We start from the raw sequence: 24145 nt of genomic DNA, 5'->3' as shown, positions 1-24145 counted from the left end.
TCTCTGGCACTGAGCTGAGTTGGTCGGGGCCATGCAGCAGAGGCAGCAACGTCACTCCCTGACGGCGGCATTAGAGCAGCACGGACGGCCATCCGCGCAGCAGCGAGTCGCTCACTCCGGAACTCGGCGAAGGAAGACTGCGTCGGACAGCGGCTTTCTGCTGTGGGGCAAATTATTTCTTTTCACCGCGACTTTCCGCTTTTGTGGCTGAGGTAACCAGAAGCCGCTTTATATGGGAACGTTTTTTTCTTTATTCGTTTAAAGGTGTGTTTTCTGTTTTTTTCCTTGTCAACTAGCTACACGGAACAGCATGGGTACCAAACGTTTCGAGTACAATGACTAGCTTCCCGCACTGTAGCCATAAACTGAGGGTTGCTATGGTACTGCCAGGCAACATCCCACCTGCTGCTGCCGCGACTGTATGTATTTCTCGCTGCTGTCAATCAAAACACGTTGAAATTAATAAAAACAAAGCGCTTTTCGAGGGTTTTAACCAGGCTATACGTTTGTTGAGAATGTATGTATTTTAGTTGTGCTGTTTTGTCTTAGCCAGCTGTTTGAATCAGTCATTTCACAACGTGACTTCATTTTCTGCTCGTTTAGGCTGTGCTGATTTAACGCAGAATACTTTAATAGCAGCCTCTACAGTTAAATTGACAGCACTCTTCTAGCTGCATATTGTGTGATGCCTGCTGGCTACACTCAGCAGCTTAGGCAGTCACTACAAAGGTCGTCTTGTTTTGAGTGTTTTTCCAGTTAAGTGCCCATGTGTCTATGGCTCTAGGTGACAGTCCAGTCCATTTCTCATGAAATACAGCACATGCCTGTCATTCCCTTTGTAACTGCTGTCTGTTTGTTTATTTTCATAGTGTCTGTGCAATATCCAGGACCAGAAGGCTTGAGCAAACGCAAAATGGTGATTACCAGCGTGGCATCCCTCGCAAAGACATCACTGGCCGTCGACGCAGAGTACAGATGTTTGCAGTGAAGGTGCATAGTGCGTACAGTAGTCTTCTAATTCTGTGGCTCAGACAGCTGCTGTGGTTAACCGTCAGTGCATGCCAACGCCCGGCCCACGGTACAAAGAAATTCCATTATCCCCATCTCTGTGACAGAGAGGAAGAAACCACCATGCCATGTTGTCATGAGGCCAGAAAAGGAGGGAGAATTATGAGTCAGAATGGAGGAGAAAAAAAAAGAAAACTGTCACTCTTCAAATACACATCTAAACTTGGTAGACAGCTCACATGCTTATTTTAAGAGCAGCACCGGATCTCTTTTGTGCTGTTCAGTTGGCATCAGAGCTGTAGAACCATGAACAGACTTGGCGTCTTTCTGGTATCTTCTTTTTTTCCCCCCTAGAAATTATTACTGAAGCTTTTTAAAACTGTTTCTTTACACTGTGGTGTCTGTGTAAATTCCAAGGATTAGAGCTAACGTTTTAGAGCGAGCGCAAAGTGCAGCGGGGGGCATCCAAGTCGAGCTCTGTTCATTGTATTTTAGTTTACACACCTCCTTATCTCAGCTGTCAAGAGGGAGGACTCTTTTTCTACAGTAACTTACCCTGAGCAATAGAGATAGTGGTGGGAAAGGAGGGGTGGGAGGAGTGAGAAGAACAGAGAATGACTGTGAGGGAGCGAGCGTGCTTAACCCAGCCACTGAGTGACTCTTGTATCCAAGGACGAAGGTAGCAACGCGTCCAAACGCCACTCTTCGCCCACGGGCTGCTGTGAAGAAATGAGGCGGACACATAGGCGCTCCGCAGCGCTCGTATAGACTCAACAGCCTGCTGGGTCCTCTTCACGTGGTCCCCTGGGGTTTGACTCGTCTGTGTGGAGTGTTGATGGCTGAGCAGATCATGACCGCAGCTAGAGTGATATATACAGAACGATTAGCGTGAATGGGAGTGTTTTATTTCCTTTTCTGTCAAAGCAAACTCAAATAAAAGTGTCTTTCTCCTATCTCACCCGTGTCTTCGCACCTAAACTAGCCCCACTTCTCTTGCGTGTTTTGGCAGAGGAGCAGACTGGCGAGGACGTAGTAACAGGTGATACGTGCCAGCGTGGATTTGGGGGCGTCGAAGAGAGCTGAAGATCATGGGTAAATCCAACAGCAAGCTCAAGCCAGAGGTGGTAGAGGAGTTGACAAGGAAAACCTACTGTGAGTAACTGAAAGTGTGTTTGTTTTTTGCTTGTTCTTACAAAGAAAAACTTTGCAGAAACTTTTTCTGTGAGCTTGTCATAGCCTGTTGGCCTGAGGTTAAAGAACATACAGCTTGCAATAGGAATACATAATACAGAGTTTATTGCTGCGGTTTGCTAATCTCATTTTCCACCCACTGTGCACCACACAGGCTTAAGAGTAAATAACGCTGCCTGCTGGGATGCTTTGGGATGCTCTACATTTTTCACCACTGACAGAGCAGATGTCAGTTGCGAATGATCTCCTCATTTGTTTCAAATTTCAGATTCTTGAATGTATCGCAGACTGCGATCAGCTAAGGCTGAGTAAAAAGTTGCAAGCGGGGGTCTTTAAGTTACGCTGAGGACATAGTAGAGTTTGTGGCAGCTGTAATGATAGCTTTTCTTTACCGATGAGAATGTGGTTTTATGTGCTGTGCTTGTAAACATGCTGTATGTTCTACTTCTAATGTGACAGACATTGATAAATTTAAACGTAGAAAGGGTAAATCAATTCACGCCGTGCTTGTGCCGCCACCCTTATAAATTGCATTCCTGCGTCAAGATCGATGGATGGGGTGGACTCACAGAAAGGGGACTGACCCTCCAATAAAGAACTGTAGCGAAGGTGCGACTTTGTAATTATATCTTCGATTGTTGTTCCCGTTGATGCATTAGGGTGCAAATTGACTGTATTTCTACCATCTTACCAGCCGTTGCTTATCAACGTCTGCTCAGTTATCACTTTGGATCACATTTCTAATTACCACCAGCAATGTCTGCTTGGTATCCACTATATTAACCACTTGTGTGTTATTTTTGGAGCACAGCATTGCTATTATTATTATTATTATTATTATTATTATTATTTGAGCACCGTGGTGTGCAGGTGTGGGTGGGAGTTGACATCCCCTGGCTGCTTAATGACAGTGTTATTTGTGTGGTTGGTCTCTCCACAGCAGAACCAAGGAAGGCTGTTGTAGCAGGAAATTGCTGTGGAGGAAGATTAGACTTCATGCTGGGCTGGACTGCTTGCTGCTGTCCCTTTCTCTCTCTCGCTCTCTCCCCCTGTCTGACTGGTTTTCTCATTCTCTCTTAACCTTTCACCCTGTCTCTTTTGCTTTTCCCCCTAACCGCCCTCTTTGAGCAGGGAATGGAATAGTATAATTAGGATCTTATCTGGTTAGCATCGCTGAGAGGGGCTCTGAGCTTTTCTCTCCCAGCGTGATCGTTCTCTTGTTGCTACTGTTGTTGCTTGACTTGAGACTATCGTTTCTGCTTTCCTTCATCCTGTTACCTCTTTCTCTTGCGCTCCCATGAGAAGCGTAGTCTGCCATTTTAGTCAATGCTTTCCTTTGGTCCTTGACAGATTGGGGACTCAGTAAATTTCCCTGTGCCCCTCTGTTTGTTTGTGTTTGTGTGTGTCTGGTAAAAGATGCAGGATGTTTTGCACATAAAATAATGTGTGTTAAAAGGTAAACAGCAAGGCCAGAATTGAGGCCCATTTATTTACGAGGAATAAATGCTGACATCTGGATTTATTGTATTTTAGAAAATTTCTTATGAGCATATTTTTGGAATTTTTTTTTTTGTTATCGTCAGTAAAACACCTTCAGAGACAACAGTAGGCTGTGCAACAGCTTTCACTAATGAGTGATTTTTCTGGTCTTTAGTGGAAAACAGTAGGGAATAGTTACAAACTCGCTCCTCCCCATAAATGCTTCCCTGAATGACTGTTCTGGCATTACATGGAAGGAACAGCAATCCTATTAAAATGTCTGCAGGATGTAGCATAGGCCCATGTATCAGCATGAAGATTTTTTTTTCTTTTTTTGAACTGAAAAGAGACAATGACACTCATAGCGATGGAGGCACAAGCTGAATGTGTTCTAGCTAGACCCTGCAGGGCCAACGACTGAGTGGGCCCCGCACCCTCCTGCAACTGGCTGATTGCATTATTGCCCATTGCCGCTGACTGAGTTATGTAACACGGTTTTTTATTAAATCGCAGCCATGGTAAATTGCCTCAATTTCTGACTGCAGCAATGGCTTTTGAGGCCAATTTAATGCTAGCTTGGCTTGGCTAAAAGTAGTGAGATTGACCCTGTCATTTACTGACCAGAAAATGGTCACAGGATGAGTTTCTCGGTTAAAATGCTGAGCAGAACAAATTGAGATGGAGATATATGCAGAGCTCCTTATCCGTAGTCCCTGTATTGTTTTGCTCTTGATCTGAGGTAGTCGCATTATCACAAACATTTGGTAAATGTCATGTTTTGTGTTTCAGGTGTTTCTTTTCTTTTTTCCCAAATTTGTTGTGAAGGTTTTTTTTTTTGTTTGTTTGTTTGTTTGTTTTTTAATTTGTCTGTCTCCTACAATGCAAGACTGCTGGATAATGTAATTTTATATTTTTATTTTATTTTTTTTTTACAGGAGAATGTAGCCTTGCTTACTCAACACTTTTTACCCTCTCTGTGTTTTACCTGGCTAGTAACCATGACTATGAGCTGCTCAAGGTTCAACATTACAGTAGATGAAATTAGTGATTAAGTTACTGTCGTTTTGTTGTCTTTAAAAGCCTTTTACTTTCCCCCGGGCCAAACAGAAGTGGTGGTAGACAGCATCTATTGTCAGCTTGCTGCAGCAGCAGCAACATGAGCTCAGAGTGCCTCTCAAAAGACCACCTGGTTAAACTAATGCTATTGATTTCCAGCCCTTTTTTTTTTCATTAGTAATCCCAGGAGCCAAGAGGCTGAAAATTACTTTGGTTACTTGAGAGAAAGTAAAGAGACAAGGGAAAGGCATGTGGGAATGGTTGATTACATACTGGCAGATAGTAGTGCTTGTGTGGGCATGATAACACATCCTGCCACATAAACAGTTCTTTTTCTTAAATCAGTGGCTGACCTTCATTCCCTCTGCTTTCCTCGTCTTTTTGTGGCTCTCTAGGGTTTACTCCCACTTGTCTACCGCTATACAGGATATACTAGAATTAATGAATTCTATTTTCAGCAAAACAAAAGCTGTATTCCAATTAGGGCTGGGCCATATTATACCGTTCACGGTAATACCGGTATAATGTTAGGTAACGATAGGAAAATTAAATATCGCGATAGAATATGAGTAAACTGCGCATGCGCAGTGCCTTTGTTTTCATACGCACATGGCCGATTGTTGAGTGAAACAGATGAACCAGAATTGGTTTGTAAAAATGGTGCAACTTCAGTGATGTGGAACTGGTTTGGTGTTTGTCCGTCAGATACACGACAAAGCACATTTTGCGGCTGTCGTTATTGTTGTATATGTCGGACTAAGATGCTCTTAAATCTGGGAGTAATCTGGATCCTAAACTCCGTAAGATTCAGGTCAAACGAACACTGCAGCATCACTGAGAGTTAAAAACTGTCTAAATTCTTTCATCTTTAATAAAACGATCAGCATTGCTGCTTTACCAGGTGTAACTATGAAGTTTAACTTCCAGGCATCCATGAAAACAAAATGTTATTACATTTAACGGAGTTAGAAGTTAGCAGGAAGCTAGCGGAAGTTAGCTCGCTAGTTTCGCTAGTTACCTAAGCATGATATTGCATGTTCTGACTGAGAGATTTCTGAAAAAAATTCAAACGTACAGCTCTGCTATCACTTCCAACATAAATGAAGACAGGAAACTAAACAGCAGTGACGTTTGTAGGGTTACTGAAGTTGGGCTAGCTGGTATATAATGATGTGCTACGTGATCGCTAGCGACACAGCTATGTTAGCATAACATAAACAGTGAAGCTGGAGGACGAACACTAACACTTTTCCACTTATAAAAGTTAACTGTAAGGTTCCTTCATGGTTAGAGACAAATGCAATCGCATGGCAGGATGCTGTAAACGGACCAAACTTCAGTCAGGAGAACAACTGAGATAATCCATCCACAATACGAGGTTAGTCATTAATATACTGCAACAACATGGGAATAGAGCAGCTGCCAGAGAATTCAACATTAATGAATCAATGGTACAGAAGTGGAGGAAGCAAGAAGAATGAGTTTAATAAAGTTTGATTTATCTGACTGCTTTGTTTCGCTTAATGTGCCTTATAATCCCGTGCACCTTATGGTCCGAAAAATACGTACTGCACACTGCAGTTTAATGTTGCAAAGCACCTCTTTTTAACTTCAGTGGATATTATACATGGTTATGCTCAGGATATGTCAGCCCATTTCTACTGGAAATGCCTTTTGGTTAAACTTTCAGCAAGGAATTTGCATTTGCACTGTTACATTTTTATAAAGCTTTAATGTACATAAAAACCAGCTTCTTGTTTAAGTGAAAATAAATGGAAGGTTGTCTTTTTGCGCTAGTAATGTTGTGGAGTTGTATTTTGTCTCGCATCAATTATATCGTCAGTTATATCGTTATCGCAAATTTTCAAATATATCGTGATAAATATTTTTGGCCATATCGCCCTGCTCTAATTCCAATAATTGCATGTTGAAACTTAATTTTTTTTTGTTGTTGTTGCATAAAACATGTTTGAAAGCCTAGTACCAATATGGTTGGCTACCAGGCTCCTCTATTGTGTCTGATATGCTAAGTTTTGCATCTAGCTAATGTCACTCTTTATTTCTCTTACAGTTACAGAGAAGGAGGTGCAGCAGTGGTAAGTGTGTGCATGCATTTTTAATGAGATTTTTTTTTCCTTTGTTCATGTGGGGCTAGTCAAATATTAGCATTTAGCAGCGTCTTCAGTGACAAAGCTCGCTGGAGTTAGACGCTCCTTTCAGTTTTACTCCTTTGCATTAATCTGACAGCATCTGAATGTGCTGGTTTCATGTTTTTTTTATATAAAAGATACTGTGTCATTTTTAACACACCACAAATCCAAACTGCATGCTGTATTAACAGATTGGCAGGCACAAAAGTTTGACTCAAAGTGTCTCTTCATGAATTGCTTGGCTCACTGATAGCATGGTTGTCTTTGGAGAATGCCTTTAATTGCAATAATGTGAGAAATAATAGCATCTTGCTGGCTGTGTTTCTAATTTACAAAAGGCATTTACCTATGATGCACTCCTGATTTAGACCATCCGGTGGAGATCGCGCTCTCTATCTCTCTCAGCCTTTGTGTGAGGGGCAGTGACGTGCAGCATACACAAACGGAAAAATACACACTCGAGAAAGATATTTACAAATGTGGTCACACTCAATTAGAATCGATGTTGAGAGCTGTCGTCGTCACGATTAAAACAATTCTTTGGCACGTAAAGTGAAAGGTGTGCATCAAGATCAGGTAAACACAGTGACCTTGACAGATTGACGAGGTCAGCATCGTTACATGTCCCAGGTCTCAAAAGGGTCAGGAAGTTTTACATTGACCCAGCTGGAAAAAACCCTTTTCGATGTATCCCTTCTCAGGATTCGTTTTCTTGAGTCAGCAAACAGTGTTGCTGGATTTGGTTTGATAGTCGATTTGGAGCCATCTCCTTCACACTTCCCTGAAGACAGATGAGTTCTGAAAATAGAATGACTTTGAAGCCTAACTGAGACAGAATGACTTTGAAGGCTGATAATACTGATACAAACATTTCCATGATGCATTCCTCCACAACCTTTTTGCTCTGTTTGCAAAAGGGATGTCTGATAACAGAGGAATGGCAGGGGTGCAAGGTTGTTTCACTTTCAGGCAGTCATGACTACTTGGCCACAAAACCTACACAAGGTTGCTCATTAGTAATCCTTCCTGTCAGATTCTGTTCCTATTAGTCACTGTGACCTGAGCCAAGATGGGCTCATAGAGGTCTAGCCTTTGTCTGATCCCCGTCTATGTTAACAGCGTTAAAACATACACGTCAATGTGTCAAAACGAAGCAAATTCATAAAACAAAGACAGTTTAAGCCAGGATATTGCATAAAAGTGGGCCCGGAGCAATCTGTTTTTATTGTTAAGGTGTGAATTTATGGATCTTTTTGTGAAGGGACAATTTGACAGCCTCTGGCAGATGGATAAGAAACAATGCTTTCTTCATTAGCGGAGATGATTCAAGCGTGAGCACAGTCATCTCTTTTGTTTGCCGGGTGGTGCTATTGGGCTATTATTTCTTTGAAAATCCAAATCAAAGTAGACCATAAATCAGAAGAAAGAGCTATGTAATGAAGTGATGACTCTTCAATGTTCACATTTTAGTTCTCCTCCTTTTGACGTTTGCATTTCATGACCTAATTCCACATGCGTGAAAAGAGCTTTGCCTTTAGAACTAGTTGCTCTTCATGTTTCCTGTTGGGGAGTTTTTTTGCAGGGGGAAAGGGAGCCACGGCACATAGCAGTAGTACAGCAGCATTAGATATCACTGGACATTGGCAGGTCCAGAGCCTTCGAGCTGGCCTGTCTCTAGGGCTGCCTGAGTGCACTGGGGCGGAAACCCTCCCCTCCCCAAACCTCCACCCCGCCGGCTGTGCAGCCAGCTAGCTCGCCATCGCTCTCGCTGTCTTTCACAGGAAAGTTTGCACGAGCCCTCACTTGAAGATCAGTAGCAATCAACACGGCTGAGTGTGAGGGATGAGAGGGAATTTTACCAGGGGGAATGCCAGATGGCGTGTAATTAGAGCACAAGCACAGACACAGAAGAATTAGCAGGGTTAGATAAATGCCTGTGTTGTGCATTAAATTTATTCTCCTTTCTAATTCTCCTCTAAGGGAACATCATTAGTATGCCCGCGGCCTACCTGAAATCAATAACTAAATGCCATAGCTCAGTGATGTTCCCTGCCAGCTAGGCAGGAGCAAAAGAAACATCCTGCACAGTACCAAGCCACGGTGGTAGATGCCAAAGAACACAACCAGTGCCAGAAAATAAATATCTTATCTTCATCCCAGCACCCGAGAGTAGTCTGATCCACAATGTCACATCCCCACAAGTACAGCACGTAGTTGCACTATTACACCGCTTCAAGTACAGGCTGAACGTGTGTGTGTCTTAGCACTAATGTCACCAAGTAGGATCTCTTGTACATGACGTGTTCTTGGCAAATGAAAGTGATTCGTATTATGAGCAGCTGACACTGCAAACATGTTTACACGTTGGTGCAGTGCTTACTGTATCCACTATATCTACAGTTTATGAGTGTACAGTGCATATGTAAATTAGCTGTTGTATAGTTGATGTGTTTCCCAAAGTTTGGGATGCTGTGCAAAATGTCAGTAAAGGTGCACTTCACTGTTTAAACCCTGCTTTTTATGGAAATTGTGCAAAGACAGCGTATCAAGTTGTTTTATGATTTTTTTATTTATTTATTTTTTTTTTAATTAATTTTTTTTAAAAAATTTGATGCTAGCAAAATGTTTAACAAAAAAGGGGCAGGCTTAGTAGTCTGACTTATTCTTGCCGTTGTTCTTTTAATGTTACAGTTAAGTGGCTGTCTGGTTGATGCACAATTGATTGCACTTGAAATAAATAGTTAATTATTTAAATATTCAGCTATTAAAACTGAAACACTGTGGAGCTGTAATAATAATCATAAGATGAAATGCACTACTGCGTCATTAGAGCTCTTTTATTTTATCATGTGTAAGAAATTATTTTATAATTGTTGGCCTGTTGCTATTAACTGCTTAAATGTCACTGGATTAGTTTTGCATACAAGTATATTTACAGGTCTAAGGAAATACTACTATAGACACTGTAGTCAGGCGTTCTCACATTTTGAAACCTTGAAAATGTTGTAGATGTGCTAAATTACTGGAAGATGTTTTCTAAGATGGTAATTCCTTATGAGTTGCAAAAAGGGGGGGAATCCTTATTTACGCAGCTCTGAGGTACTCAAGTGATTTTAGCATTGCATTAAAAAAAGATTGAGTTCCTCTGAAAGAGCAAAAAATTAAAAAACTGTTCAAAATTAAAGCAGCCGAATCCGCCCTATCCTTTTATCCATTTCCCATAATGCAACAGAAAATCACCTTCCATTAGACTGCACTTGCATCTTAAATGCTTTCTCCTTTTAAATGCCATACCTCCTGCTTGCAACACAGGCTTTTTGTTAAATTTTAAGGCTCGAGCTAAAGTCGAGAAAACCCAAACTACATCAACAGTCACTCAGTTTTTTGGGTTTTTTTTTCTATAAAGTTCCTTTTAAACCACAGAAGATTTGCTTTCACAGCCCGAGAAATGCTCCTGATGGGTGAACTGAGCCTTTGTGTGTAAAATTGATGGGTTGCCCTTCTAAAAGCCTTCTTTTTGCCATGCATAATGGCTCAAAACGCAAAGCAACAAAGTGTCTGGACAACATCATTTTTGCTGATCTTCATCTCAGTGAATTCATTTATCCTCTGGACAGAGAAGGATATAAAACAGCATTTTTGCCACGATTCTCAACACATTTCCAAACTGTGATTTTTGCCATGCAGTGTCTTGTTACTTATTAGAAAACAGATGTCAGTGCATCTTTAAGCGCATGCATCAATATGGGAGTGCTAATTTATTTTTGCTTGTCTGCAATGAGCTAAAATTTGCTGATATTTGACCCTCCTGATCTGACATTATTTAAAAAAAAGAGCAAACTAGATGTGATATTGACAGAATAAGAATATTTATTTTAGATGTGATTTGATGAATTCATATTCCTCTCACTGTGGGTGTACCTATGATACAGTCTTCAGTGCCTGAAAGCAGTAAACGGAGAATTTGAATGCACTGTACTAACGGTTTTTGTACTAATTGTACTAGTTTTTGTACTTGTAATGTTCTGTGCTTGAACATGAGCACTGTATGTACAGTATGATAGAGCACATTTCATTGTCTTCAGTCTTTTCTTTGATATTCCCCCATCAAGCATTAAAAATGACAAAAGAATTCAGGTGAAATAGGTCGGCTGTGGATTACGATATGCATTGTGCGTTCGGTTCTTTGAATACCAATTAGGTTATAGCCTGCATAGTTAAGCTAGGCTTTCTTCTTTTTTTTTTCCCTGCATGTATCTCCAGATAATTCATATATGAGAATTTTGTGGTTCTGCTCTCTTCTCGCTTTTCTTCTCACTGAACTTTTTCCCAGCTGCTCCTCAAAGCTCCTTGCCTATTTCTTTGACTGTAAGGAGCTGGCTTCATTATCTCCCGGGCAGATTAAAAGTAAAAGAGTTTAAGAGGAGTGAAGAGTCAGAGTGTGAGTGGAAAAGATCGCCCCTGGCCTTCATTCTTCATCAGAACGCGTTTTCTCTGGCCTTAATTATAGCCCAGTCTTATTACGAACAGCCAGAGCTTAAGCAGAGACGAACACACAGTGCTCCCTTGTGTGAACTTGTGTCATTTTTGCTGTTGATTAAGAGGAAAAGCTTTTTGCAATGCTTTTTATAACTAGAGTGTTATTATTTCCCTGTCATGTCCTCCTCCTCCTACTATTCATCTAAGATTTATTTTTGTAAAGACTAAATCTCGCTTACTTGCTTCCTAACCTGTTCCTGTGTGGTTAGACTCTGTGGATGCAGACTTCCCTTATGAAGACATAGAACACTGCCTACCTTTGAGTGATTGCGCTTGAAATTGCTTATGAAATGCTTCTATATTTAGGCTAATAGAGATGTTAAGTCACTCTCCAGATATGGTATTTCCAGAGGGCAAGAGGAAGCTCTCAGACTTATCTATCAGCCACGCATATTATCAAAAGAGGAGCAGAGAGTAATTTGATTAGAGTTAACCACCCTGGGCTTGCTATTGGATTAAGGCGATCGTCTTATCTGTGAATGAGACAAATAGCTTTGCACTTTACCTTTTTGATCTAGCGCACTCTTTCAGATTGAATCAGTAATGCCTATGGTAAGAGTGAGGAGGTGACTTCAGTCTACTGCTGCTGTCCGTTCTAGTCTTGATTATGAATTCTCGTTTCGTATGGTTGCATTGCATAAGGCTGTATTACTTTTTAAAATAATCTCACAGTGCGCTCTGTTTTTCTTTTTAGGTACAAAGGTTTCATCAAAGATTGCCCGAGTGGGCAGTTGGATGCTGTGGGTTTTCAGAAGATATACAAGCAGTTTTTCCCTTTTGGAGATCCCACAAAGTTTGCCTCCTTTGTCTTCAATGTTTTTGATGAAAATAAGGTTTGTAAACAAATTCATATGTTTTATTAGCCTTTTAGGGAGTGTAGGGAAATATTAAAATACCCTTGCTAGTTCACAGTAATATGATCATTTGGGGCTGGCATTGCCGTTAGATAAAAGGAGTCTGAGGAGAGGGCTAATCTGGAGGTTTTTGTTCAGATCATGTCAGTTTGTGAGAACAGCATCTCTTTCTTTGTGAACATCTAGGGACTACTGAGCAGAATAAAAGAGAAGCGTTGTAATCTTTTTCATTTTAATTATTATTCCAGTGCCATTATTGTTGTATTTTTCCCCCTTAGAGCTGTAGTCTCTCACATCCGTATACACACAGTTTTTGAATGAGAGCTGTTTGTTTTGGGCATTGTCATAAAAATTATAGGCAAAAATGTAATTAACTATTTCCCCATTGGGACGTGTACATTACCTACAGTGGGGCAAAAAAGTATTTAGTCAGCCACTGATTGTGCAAGTTCCCCCACCTAAAATGATGACAGAGGTCAGTAATTTGCACCAGAGGTACACTTCAACTGTGAGAGACAGAATGTGAAAAAAAAAATCCATGAATCCACATGGTAGGATTTGTAAAGAATTTATTCGTAAATCAGGGTGGAAAATAAGTATTTGGTCAATAACAAAAATACAACTCAATACTTTGTAACATAACCTTTGTTGGCAATAACAGAGGTCAAACGTTTACTATAGGTCTTTACCAGGTTTGCACACACAGTAGCTGGTATTTTGGCCCATTCCTCCATGCAGATCTTCTCGAGAGCAGTGATGTTTTGGGGCTGTCGCCGAGCAACACGGACTTTCAACTCCCGCCACAGATTTTCTATGGGGTTGAGGTCTGGAGACTGGCTAGGCCACTCCAGGACTTTCAAATGCTTCTTACGGAGCCACTCCTTTGTTGCCCGGGCGGTGTGTTTTGGATCATTGTCATGTTGGAAGACCCAGCCTCGTTTCATCTTCAAAGTTCTCACTGATGGAAGGAGGTTTTGGCTCAAAATCTCACGATACATGGCCCCATTCATTCTGTCCTTAACACGGATCAGTCGTCCTGTCCCCTTGGCAGAAAAACAGCCCCATAGCATGATGTTTCCACCCCCATGCTTCACAGTAGGTATGGTGTTCTTGGGATGCAACTCAGTATTCTTCTTCCTCCAAACACGACGAGTTGAGTTTATACCAAAAAGTTCTACTTTGGTTTCATCTGACCACATGACATTCTCCCAATCCTCTGCTGTATCATCCATGTGCTCTCTGGCAAACTTCAGACGGGCCTGGACATGCACTGGCTTCAGCAGCGGAACACGTCTGGCACTGCGGGATTTGATTCCCTGCCGTTGTAGTGTGTTACTGATGGTGACCTTTGTTACTTTGGTCCCAGCTCTCTGCAGGTCATTCACCAGGTCCCCCCGTGTGGTTCTGGGATCTTTGCTCACCGTTCTCATGATCATTTTGACCCCACGGGATGAGATCTTGCGTGGAGCCCCAGATCGAGGGAGATTATCAGTGGTCTTGTATGTCTTCCATTTTCTGATGATTGCTCCCACAGTTGATTTTTTCACACCAAGCTGCTTGCCTATTGTAGATTCACTCTTCCCAGTCTGGTGCAGGTCTACAATACTTTTCCTGGTGTCCTTCGAAAGCTCTTTGGTCTTGGCCATGGCGGAGTTTGGAGTCTGACTGTTTGAGGCTGTGGACAGGTGTCTTTTATACAGATGATGAGTTCAAACAGGTGCCATTCATACAGGTAACGAGTGGGGGACAGAAAAGCTTCTTACAGAAGACGTTACAGGTCTGTGAGAGCCAGAGATTTTCCTTGTTTGAGGTGACCAAATACTTATTTTCCACCCTAATTTACGAATAAATTCTTTACAAATCCTACCATGTGGATTCATGGATTTTTTTTTCACATTCTGTCTCTCACAGTTGAAGTGTACCTCTGGTGCAAATTACTGACCTCTGTCATCATTTTAGGTGGGGGAACTTGCACAATCGGTGGCTGACTAAATACTTTTTTGCCCCACTGTACAACTGAAGAATCTAGCAGTGCCAGTGCAGATATTCTTTCTGTGATCACATTATGTATTTCTGGCAACATTAGCACAAAAAGAACCTGGATATATTTTACACTTAAAGATATTATATTACACTAGGTAGCCCTTCTTTTTGCTCAAAAAGGAGCAATGAGCTGCAGTGGAGTCTTCGTGTCTACAATAACCTATAATTGTAACCCAGAGAATGTGCTGTTCTCTTTATGGGGTGAGGGTTGGAGGATGTACTGGCAAAGCCAACAAGATAGATGCATTTTTCTGAAGAAATCCACCTCACTGTAGCTGTACATGATCATTGTGATTGTGTTTGGGGACACAAACTGAAGAAGAGCAGTTCGCAGGAAGCTGCTGAGCCCCCCGGAGGTGTATTGACTTGAGTTAAGAGGCTTTGTGTCAGGAAGATCACACAATCCCCTTCATCTGATGTTTATCTGTGACCTTCATTAGCATTACGCACCCCGTAGTTAGAGAATGCATTGATCGTAGCAGTTTTTGGGACTTGTGCGATCTGCAACACATGACTTTAGCATTTTCTGTCTAGTCAGCTGTCTGGTAGAGATAGCATTAGCTGACCCTGAGGGGCACAAAAACACCAGGCTTTTTTCCCTGCTTTAAAGAATACTGTGGCTAAACTTGCAGTGGGCAGCTGACTTAGCAGAATGTAGGAAGACGACAGACTCCGTCAGCTGCTTGAAACAGGAAGTCATAACATGATGGATTGGTTTGAATTAATGGCCTCTGAGAAACTTTGAGTTGTGTTTTTATGATTTAGAATCAAGTCAGTAGACCACTCTTTGATGCACAAAGTGTGGATTTAAAAGTGTAATTCGTCTTTTTTTTGTGGGGTTTTTTGTTTTGTTTTGGTTTTTTAGCTCAGCGAGTCACATTTTAACAACACTTAGAGAAAACTAAATTTCAGAGTGGAACAGTTCCTGCCCCGTTGGACAGAATGATCACTCGCGTCCATTCGTGATGTGAAATGACTGGAAAATGCGAGGCGTCTTTGCTCCACGTATGTTGTGGTCGTATGTTTGCCTGCTGTAATTTTTAGACTTTGAGCCAGTAGCATTCTTCTTACTAATGACCAGAGGTGACATATTTCTACCTCAGGAGAGAGCCAGGTGCGAGGCAAAAAATAGCATCTGACTTGGAGCAAACGTCTGGCCCCATTTTCAGAAGAATCCAGCAAGGACATCATGAAAAGAACAGGACAGAGTTTGTGAAAGTACAGCCACTGCAAGTGTGAAGTGAGAGCCTCGTCTTGTCTCTGGGCCATTTCTCTTCACTCTCTTTCTCTCCCCTCTCTCGGTCGCTCTGCAGGATGGACGCATCGAGTTCTCCGAGTTCATCCAGGCCTTGTCAGTGACTTCCCGGGGGACTCTAGATGAAAAGCTGCGATGTAAGAAGATGGAATCTCCTCTCTTGTTGTTAATATTTAAATGACAGGAGTACAGACTTCTAGAGAGAAAAACGGCAAATAAAACCTTGACTTACTTTTTAAACCTGTGACAAAGTGTGACGATATTTATCCTCCTTTTTCACCCACATGAAGCCCACATATTTTAACTTCTTGTCTTTGTACAGGGGCTTTTAAATTATATGATCTCGACAATGATGGCTACATAACCCGAGACGAGATGTTGAACATTGTAGATGCCATATATCAGATGGTGGTAAGTTTTCCCAAACATTAGAGATCTAATTCTGACTCGTTTTAATGCAAACACCATATGAAGCATTATGATGTTGCTGATGTCGTAGGGGAACACTGTGGAGTTGCCTGAGGAAGAAAACACACCAGAGAAGCGTGTGGACCGCATTTTTGCAATGATGGATAAGGTCAGTGTTTGAGTACTAGAGATGTAAATAGTGATAGAGCAATATCTGATATTCATTGAGACTGACATTGATATAGTCATGAGTTTAACTTTATTAGGGGCTTTCGTCTACCTTTGTTGCCACCCTCGGGGCTTTGATATGGGCGCTGTTAAGTTTAGAGCTGTTAGCTGTATTCATCACAGTGTCACTAACACCGCCTGCAGTCTATAAACATCATATATATATATATATATATTCTCCTCCACCTCTAGCGCTCAGTGCTGGTGCCCGCTCTGTCAGCTCCAAGAATCTACTCAGCTTTAGTGAAAGATGAGACGCTGCCTGCATGGGCGTGTTTGTCAGCTCACTACTGCCAAGATCAGCCCATAGGAGTAACTGTGCAGCACAGCAGCACTTAGTGATTTGTATTAGCTGAGAGTGGCGACTGTCCAAGTGCACTGAACCAAACATCAGTCCCAATAGCGTAGAATAGGGGCAACATGACATGGCCTGAGATGCTTTTTGCCCCCTGCTGGAAGGTGTGTGTAAAAGCATCACAGGGCTTCAGCTCGATATATTTTTCTGTTTTTGTGTCGTGTTGCAGAATGCAGACGGGAAGCTGACTCTGCAGGAGTTTCAGGAAGGATCAAAGGCAGATCCCTCAATTGTTCAGGCATTATCACTCTATGATGGACTTGTGTAGGAATGTAAGGTGAGTGGGGTATTAATCAGCTGCTACCTGCATACCTACCTGGGTGATTTTTCAGTTCCCGGTCATGCTTCAGCCTCACAGTAATGCTGTGTAATTTCTATTTCTTCAGAGCAAAGAATACAGAAAGGAACTTCAGTCTGCGGGTTGAAACCAAAGTGAAGATGCCACTTTCTGCTCTTGAGTTTGTTCTTATGAATTATTCATCTGGCTCATTTGTTTACTGGCAATCAAATATTCTTGCAGCGCTGAACGAAGAGCGAGACGGGACCTCCTCTCACTGGCTAATGTAATGCACTGGCTGCTGCCAATTGTTGCTGACATCCTGCTCCGCGTTTTGTCAACTGTGAAGTGAGCTTGTGAAGACTTTTTTTTTTTTTGTAGTAACACAGCAGCTCTGTTAGTGATTACCCAGCATGCTCTGAACACAACCAGGTATCATAACTCAACTGCTCCACTCACATCCCTCTTACACCTCAGATGGATCCCACTCAGCTTCCCCCCCACTGTCCGTTACACACCAGTGCAGCACCATCACACTAATAATGGGAGGGAGCCACATTTTAACTCGATCACCCAGAAGCAGATTGCAAACTTTTCTACTCCCAAGTATCTGCCCATCTGCGTTTCCAATAGCGGACTGTGAACAAATATATCGTCTGATGTGATAGCAAATCCAAACCTGTCTGCAAAACCCTCCGTCGTTTGTGCGTGCTTCTGCAGCTACGCAGCATCGCATCACACCCTTGAGTAACTGTGGACTTTGGAGTATTGTGTAGTGCGAGGTACTGAATTCCTGTGGAGATGTTCGTGTGCATCTTGTTCACATGCTGTAAAGCGGCAGATGCAAAGTGAACTGCTCACTCAGAGGAACTGTGCTGCTGCTTCATCACCACACAGAGAGACTCTAAACCACAGGAGAATCTGTCGGGGGGGAAGAAAGTGTTACTTTTGTGATAATGTGAACACTAACTTAAAGATACAAAGCAGTATAGTGTGTATTATATAATGTAAATATAATGGTAATTTATTTTCTGCTTTTTTTTTTTTTTTTTGCTGCATTTATGGGAATTTCCTCATAAATATGGAATGAAGTTTTATTTTTAAATCAAAGGTTGTTGAAATGTATTGCACTGTATTTTTCATTATTGTTGCCCGATTCTCATTTTTGTCACGCCCCGAGGTTTCCTTTTCTCGAGAGAGCAGGGTTTTTGTTTTGTTTTTTCATGTGAGGAGGAATTTTGAAGTAGCACAGAGTTTTCTATGGATTATTTTGCTGTGTTTGCAGCCCGTGCATCCCATCGTGGTTCAGTCTCCCTGCTGTTGTTCACTCTGCTGCCCCCGCCTCTCGAATGGCCCGGCCAAGCAGCCCAGCCCGGTTCTCACAGCAGCCGAATTGAAGCTCAGTATTTCTTTAGAGAGCACCCTCAGCAACACAAAGCCGTGGTCACTGAGAGGCACAAACGGACATCATTTCTGACTGTGAAGCTTTTGTGAGCTCTGTGGTTTCAGTTGTCTGCTTGGTATTTGTTCTGTGTGAGACCTGCGCATGTATTGATGCCTTTTTTTTTTCTCTGTTGGATTGTTTTATTTTGAGCATTAAGATGTTTTTCAGCTTCACTGATCTTTATGCCTTATGCAAATTTACTAAATTCTAAATGTCATTTTCCTGTTGATTGACAGTATAAGAGCACAGAATAAAATGCATTTAAGTGGCTATCTTTTCTATTACTGTATCCTTAGTTTGTAATGGATAGAAAACTTTCTCATATATATATATATATATATATATATATATATATATATATATATATATATACTATATATATATATTATATATATATATATATATATATATATATATATATATATATATATATATAATATATATCTAAAAAAAAATTTATATTTATATAACAGCTTTTAATAACTTTAAGGGGCTGCTTTGTAGAATGACTGACTGTTGCTCATGTGTTTATTTGCAATATTTTAAACTTTACAAATCTTAATCAACTCTCAAGAAGTAACTCAAGTTTGCACAGACCCTGATGTTTTGTGATTCAAATGTAATTTATTATGAGTCCAGTTTTGCACTGCTGTACCACTGTTAAGGGAAGGTGTCATGTCAAGCTTTAGTGCCTGTAATGCTTTATAACACAGAATCTAACATGCCAGCTTGCTCTGTGGTATAAGCCTGCACTGTGTAGTTATGTGATGAACAATGAAGTGCATAAAACTCTGACGTCTTGGCATTGATGGGTTTAATGGGTGGGGCTCGTATCTTTTAAAGTTGCTGGGCTCTCCGGGCCTGCTCAGACCCGCTTTCTTTCTTCTCTTGTCTCTTATCCCCCCCCTTTTCATGAAGGACAGATGCAGGTGTATTCAAGAGGAGGAAGGGTCTGGGGCCTTGACCTGAAACTGTTTCTTTACGGGGGTTTTTTTTTTATTCAGCATAAGTTTCAAATGTAGCATGTGTAACTTAAGTACAGTAAAACACGAGTGTGTTTTCATGTGAATAATCAGTTTCTTAAAAGAAATGTTCTGCTTTTATGCAGCTTACTTTGGAATTAGCTGACATATTTGCGTTTGTAAGATCTGGGGGTGGGTGGTGGCTTCCTCTGTGAGGTCTGATCACATTAAAAACGATATATCATAGCTGGGCACCAAGTCCACGAGGATAACATTTTTAATGATCAATAACATTTCATCCACATCAGCAGAAAAGAAAAGAAGCACAGTGACATTGCTCTTCATTCATATGTCAAGGAGATATTTGTCAGCGTGGGCTATGTATAAAATTAGGTTGATGTCAGCTGAATATAAACTATGGCTATTTATAAAAACCAGGCTGTTACTGAGACAATGTTCTCGACACGTCCAAAATACAGACGCCAGGCCCCGCTGGTAACAGGGGAAAGCTGTTAAAAAGTGCGTCTCCAGGGGCCCACCGCCATTGTAGAGAAAAATAAACTGACGGGAAATGTTGAATAGGGTTAAAGAAGCCTGGAAGTCACAGTGGGGTCGAGTTACACACACACACACTTTCACACAAACACACGAAGGAAAGGAGAAAAAAACAGGTTGGGTCCCGGGAACTTTTTAATACCCATCTCCGCCCCCGTTTGAAGCGTCAGAGCACCAGCTCTCCTGGGGCTCTCCAACGCAGAGCCAGTCCACATGCTCCTCCAAACTTTACGCACGGATGTACTCCCGTGGAAGTATTCAGCACTGGATTTTGAAGTGTTTCAGCTGAGCCGCGTTGTTCTAAATCTACTAGAAGCAGTGCCAGAGTCATTTGGGCGGCTTCGAAATCAAAACTTTTTAAAACTTTGTGATCCTTTTTTTAAAAATATATGACTCGCCTTATTCCAAAAGACAGATGCAGTAAATTTGGAAAATGGCCGGTGCCTTATTAAAGTGCTTAGTCTTGGCGCTCTCATTATGCGCGCACAGACTTTTGGCAGACCCCCGCGTTGAGCCGGGTGATGAATCCGATGACAGCGCCTCGACCCTGGCCTTTGTGTTCGATGTTACCGGCTCCATGTACGACGATCTGAAACAGGTGATAGAGGGCGCCTCACGGATCCTGGAGAAGACGCTCAGCCGGAGGACCAGACCCATTAAAAACTTTGTCCTGGTCCCCTTCCACGACCCAGGTACTTTTTCTACCTTTAACACAAGTTTGTTCTTTAACTAAAGAGCCACAACTTAAGAAACTTTTTTTTTTCGTGAAAGTGGATGTATGGAATGCGTATGTTTGTTAATTCATGAATATGATTATAATTTATTGGAGCATTGACTTCAAAGGAAAAGACTTTCTTGAATTACTACAAAGAGAGCGTGGTATTTTTATAGTTTCCGCGCCTTGCACTGATTTACTATTTATATCTGCCATTTACACACTTATACTTGCAACGCATCTCAGAACGTGTAGCAGAGTGTGCTGCTGCATAGCGGCTTCAGTGGAAGCCCACTTGTAGAGAGAAGTGAAACTGATGCAAGACGTCAAGCAGGGGAGGATATGTGAGCTCACAGTGGGTCTTGGGGACAGGTAAGGCTCTTCATCCCAGCCCAGCATCTTCCTTTCTATACGGGAAAGCTGCAGCTTGAAAATAAGAGTGCTCCAATGGGGGGAGGGTGTTTGTGCGCTGATGGGAAGCATATGCTGTCTGCTTGTGTGTAATTACCCCAATCGCCACCCCACACTCACCCCACCCTACTCCTGCCTCTCCTCCCTCTTCTGCCTCGCAGCCCCCCCACTGGGGAGTTGGGGGGGGGGGGGGGGTTGCCTACCCTAACGCCACACATTTTGTCTGTGTTTAATGCGCCTATGCCCTTGGGGGACCTTGTAAACTTCCAAGATCCCAGAGAAGCCCTCTGTGGCTGACGAAGAGGCGTGACAACGCCGTCGGTGTTTCCTCTCAGGCACTCTTGAGAGGTCGACAAGCACTTGAAAGCAGCTGGAGAAAACACCGAGAATGAATTAGAAATGTCATGGCCCTGACACATGTCTGCAAACTCTGTATCATTAGTCTCACAAAGATACTTCAAAATTATATTTGACAGTTGGAATAAAGAGCAATGACACACCAAAATCATGAGGTATACAAGACTGGATGAGGGTCTTTTTCTGTAATAACTGTGATGAAGTGCTCGTGTTTATGGAGGGCAGCAACACAATGCATTCCCTCTGCACTGGTTAATGTTTACTGTTCTGTAGTTTGGCCCCAGAAGACATCCAAATAAGTGTCAGGCCCTGACAGGCTTTTATCCATCATCCTTGGGTCTGGAAAATGATTATTCCGTCATCGTGCAAACTGTCGCCAGATTTTTAGTGATTTGTGTAAAACAAAATGTTACGCTGTAATTTTGTCAGCACGGCCTCTCTTGTGCCCTGTGATGTGTGATTGATATTCATGTGGTGCACAAAGGCTGTGGGGCATCATTCTGGCCTTGATAAAATGTGCTTTGGCTTAATAGGGTTTTTGATGCTGTGTGCTTTTCCTCTGCTCATAAGGGCAAAGCTGCTAAGAGGAAACAAACAAACGCTCTCCCTTCTAAAAATTCCAGACCATAGGCGTTTTGTGGTTGCAATGATTATCCTGTTCTGTATAGGCATACACTCTTCAGAAATCAGAACAGAACCGGCTGACTGGGTTTGATTTTCTTCACAGAAAGGGTTTTTTTTCCTGATGTATATTTTTAATCTGACAGATATCGGCCCCGTGTCCATCACCACCGACCCAAAGAAGTTCCAGCAGGATCTGCAAGAGCTGTTTGTCCAGGTTCAGACACAGATTACATAAATTAATAATTTTGTACGAATGAAACCTTTAGATTATGGTGAACAGTATGTGGATTGCCAGCCCCTAAAACTGTAATCATGATAAGCAGCACATCTGTTGAATGTTAAGAACCCCAGATTGTACTGAATTGAACAGTTATTCAAATGTTTACTCATATAAGGCACATCGTTTATGGGACTGGTTCTTTCTTCTTTCAAAAGTAAATTAGTGCTGCTTTTATGGGTAGTGATTTAAACGTATTTAAGAAACATTTGATGTGTCTCTCCACAAAATGGATGTGTTCAACAACACGATATCTGAATGAACATTTAAAAAATATAAATATATGATTTTTTTTTCTGGAGTTTTTAAGCAAATGTGATTCTATCACACAGGGTGGAGGCGACTGCCCTGAAATGAGTATCGGAGCCATAAAGAAAGCACTGGAGGTTTCCCTGCCTGGATCCTTTATCTATGTGTTTACTGATGCCAGGGCCAAAGACTACCGCCTGAAGAGAGATGTTCTGCAACTGGTGCAACTCCGTCAATCACAGGTACAAGGCAGGGAATTTAAACAGGCCTCTTATACATCAGGACAAAACTGATACATACTTAATCAGTCCAATGTGTGCTCTTTATTCAATGTCAAACATCCGATAGATGCAGGCTTCTCTTTGATCAAATCTATGGTATGTAAACTGATTAAAAGAAAATAAAAACATGCCCACAAGCATCTCATTTGTATTCACTGGTGCTGAATACTCCCATAATGATCAAGATGCCATTTAACTGATGTTATCTGGAACACTGTTGAACCTACAAACACGAACCCCATCCCACACTGTCTTTAGAGTCTCTGCATTTATTGCACGCTGTCACAAAAGGGATACAACAGCAATGCTGTAAAAAAGAAAAACCATCTGCATTCCAAAGAAGTTCCCGGGATCAGCTGAGTGCAGGAAAGTTGCTCGTCTCAGCCCCTACATGATGCATGACAATGAGCATTTGGAGCAAAGTGAAAGCGACTCAGCAGAAAGCAAACACTCAACAAATGTAATCCTCTTAACTCCTCTGTCCTCTTCGTTCCCAGGTAGTATTTGTGTTGACCGGGGACTGTGGAGACCGCTCTCAGCCTGGTTACAGGGCGTACGAGGAGATCGCCGCCACCTCCTCTGGGCAAATCTTTCACTTGGATAAGCAGCAGGTCAACGAGGTGAGAGCAAGGCAGAGTAACCGTGCGCTCTGACGACTGGCCACCGAACCCCCATTAAGCCCTCACACATAATGAATTAGCCCCTAAATTGGAACTCTCTAGTGTATTTGAATATGAAAGGGGTGATATTTTCTAATAACAGAGGAGAGCAGGAGCAGAACAACATCAACTCCCATTTGACCCACCGATAATAGATGATAATGAGGAATTCATTTAGCCTAATCAAATGATTCCAGTGCTGATATTAAACTTCCTGGTCATACGATACGGGCCGGTGGTTCCTTTATATCGGAAGCAGCATGTAACAGGAGCTGAGTCTCAGAAGCCAAAGACAGCGGGGCTCACTTCCCAAGCAGACGTAAAAGAAGCCAGAGTTTCCTCTGGAAGAGACACTGGTATCCTACATGTCAACACAGGAGATGGCTGGGCAGCGCTGAGCTGGAGCCAACAGCTCTGCACACTGGTGGCCCACTGAACCTCTGAACTCAGATGTGTTTGTGTGGGTCTTTGTGTGTGTGTGGGGGGGTCTGTTTCCTGTCAAGTCATGCTTGCATATAGCTAGACATACAATGCCTGTGTGTGTGTGTGTGGCAGCTCGTTTCATTATCACTCCATAATCCTACCAGCTGTTTAAGGAGTGCTTAAAAGTCATTTTAGTGTTGTCGTATTAAGGGAACAGGGGACCAAATGTAGTCTAGACCTTATACCTCAACACCAGATGGCTTTGTGCTAATGTAGCCCTATTATTTTGAACATAGTCTTTGTGTACATTTTCATATAAACAGGTTTTTTTTCCCCTCTTGGATT

General features: G+C 42.0%; 2 protein-coding genes across 6 annotated transcripts in view; both read left to right on the top strand.

Moving 5' to 3' along the window:
* ncs1b (neuronal calcium sensor 1b) lies at window positions 1-18557 on the top strand. 4 transcript variants are annotated; one of them, XM_005926929.3, is made up of 11 exons: window positions 4-212; window positions 297-419; window positions 870-990; window positions 2018-2160; window positions 6806-6830; window positions 12118-12256; window positions 15634-15712; window positions 15898-15986; window positions 16075-16152; window positions 16736-16843; window positions 16953-18557. In XM_005926929.3, the coding sequence occupies exons 4-10, from the start codon at window positions 2097-2099 to the stop codon at window positions 16832-16834; spliced, it is 573 nt and encodes a 190-aa protein (XP_005926991.1). In that variant the 5' UTR covers window positions 4-212; window positions 297-419; window positions 870-990; window positions 2018-2096; the 3' UTR covers window positions 16835-16843; window positions 16953-18557. The 4 variants fall into 4 exon arrangements, with proteins under 4 accessions (XP_042078722.1, XP_005926991.1, XP_005926992.1 ...); XM_042222788.1 differs by lacking the exon at window positions 297-419 and having other exon boundaries at window positions 1-212; window positions 870-997; XM_005926930.3 differs by lacking the exon at window positions 297-419.
* Window positions 18558-19910: 1353 nt separating this feature from the next.
* Window positions 19911-24145, top strand: part of hmcn2 (hemicentin 2) — a 44880-nt gene continuing 40645 nt past the window's right edge. Inside the window, exons 1-4 of one of the 2 annotated variants that reach the window (XM_014335059.2) lie at window positions 19911-20496; window positions 22055-22125; window positions 22521-22679; window positions 23216-23338. In XM_014335059.2, coding sequence (XP_014190545.1) covers window positions 20238-20496; window positions 22055-22125; window positions 22521-22679; window positions 23216-23338 — 612 coding nt within the window. In that variant the 5' untranslated portion in view covers window positions 19911-20237. The remainder of the gene's footprint in view (window positions 20497-22054; window positions 22126-22520; window positions 22680-23215; window positions 23339-24145) is intronic. The other variant, XM_005926922.3, reaches the window with a different exon arrangement.

Source organism: Haplochromis burtoni, unplaced genomic scaffold, assembly GCF_018398535.1.
Source record: "Haplochromis burtoni strain Fernald_Lab_line unplaced genomic scaffold, NCSU_Asbu1 Contig_95, whole genome shotgun sequence".
Classification (NCBI taxonomy): Eukaryota; Metazoa; Chordata; class Actinopteri; order Cichliformes; family Cichlidae; genus Haplochromis; species Haplochromis burtoni.
The sequence above is the reverse complement of the archived record's forward strand: the minus strand, read 5'-3'. Positions and strand labels throughout refer to the sequence as shown.

Coding starts and splice junctions, on each gene's coding strand:
- ncs1b (XM_042222788.1), top strand. CDS start 2,097: ATGGGTAAATCCAACAGCAAGCTCAAGCCAGAGGTGGTAGAGGAGTTG. Junction 6,831..12,117: donor GAGAAGGAGGTGCAGCAGTG/GTAAGTGTGTGC, acceptor TTTTCTTTTTAG/GTACAAAGGTTTCATCAAAG. Junction 12,257..15,633: donor ATGTTTTTGATGAAAATAAG/GTTTGTAAACAA, acceptor GTCGCTCTGCAG/GATGGACGCATCGAGTTCTC.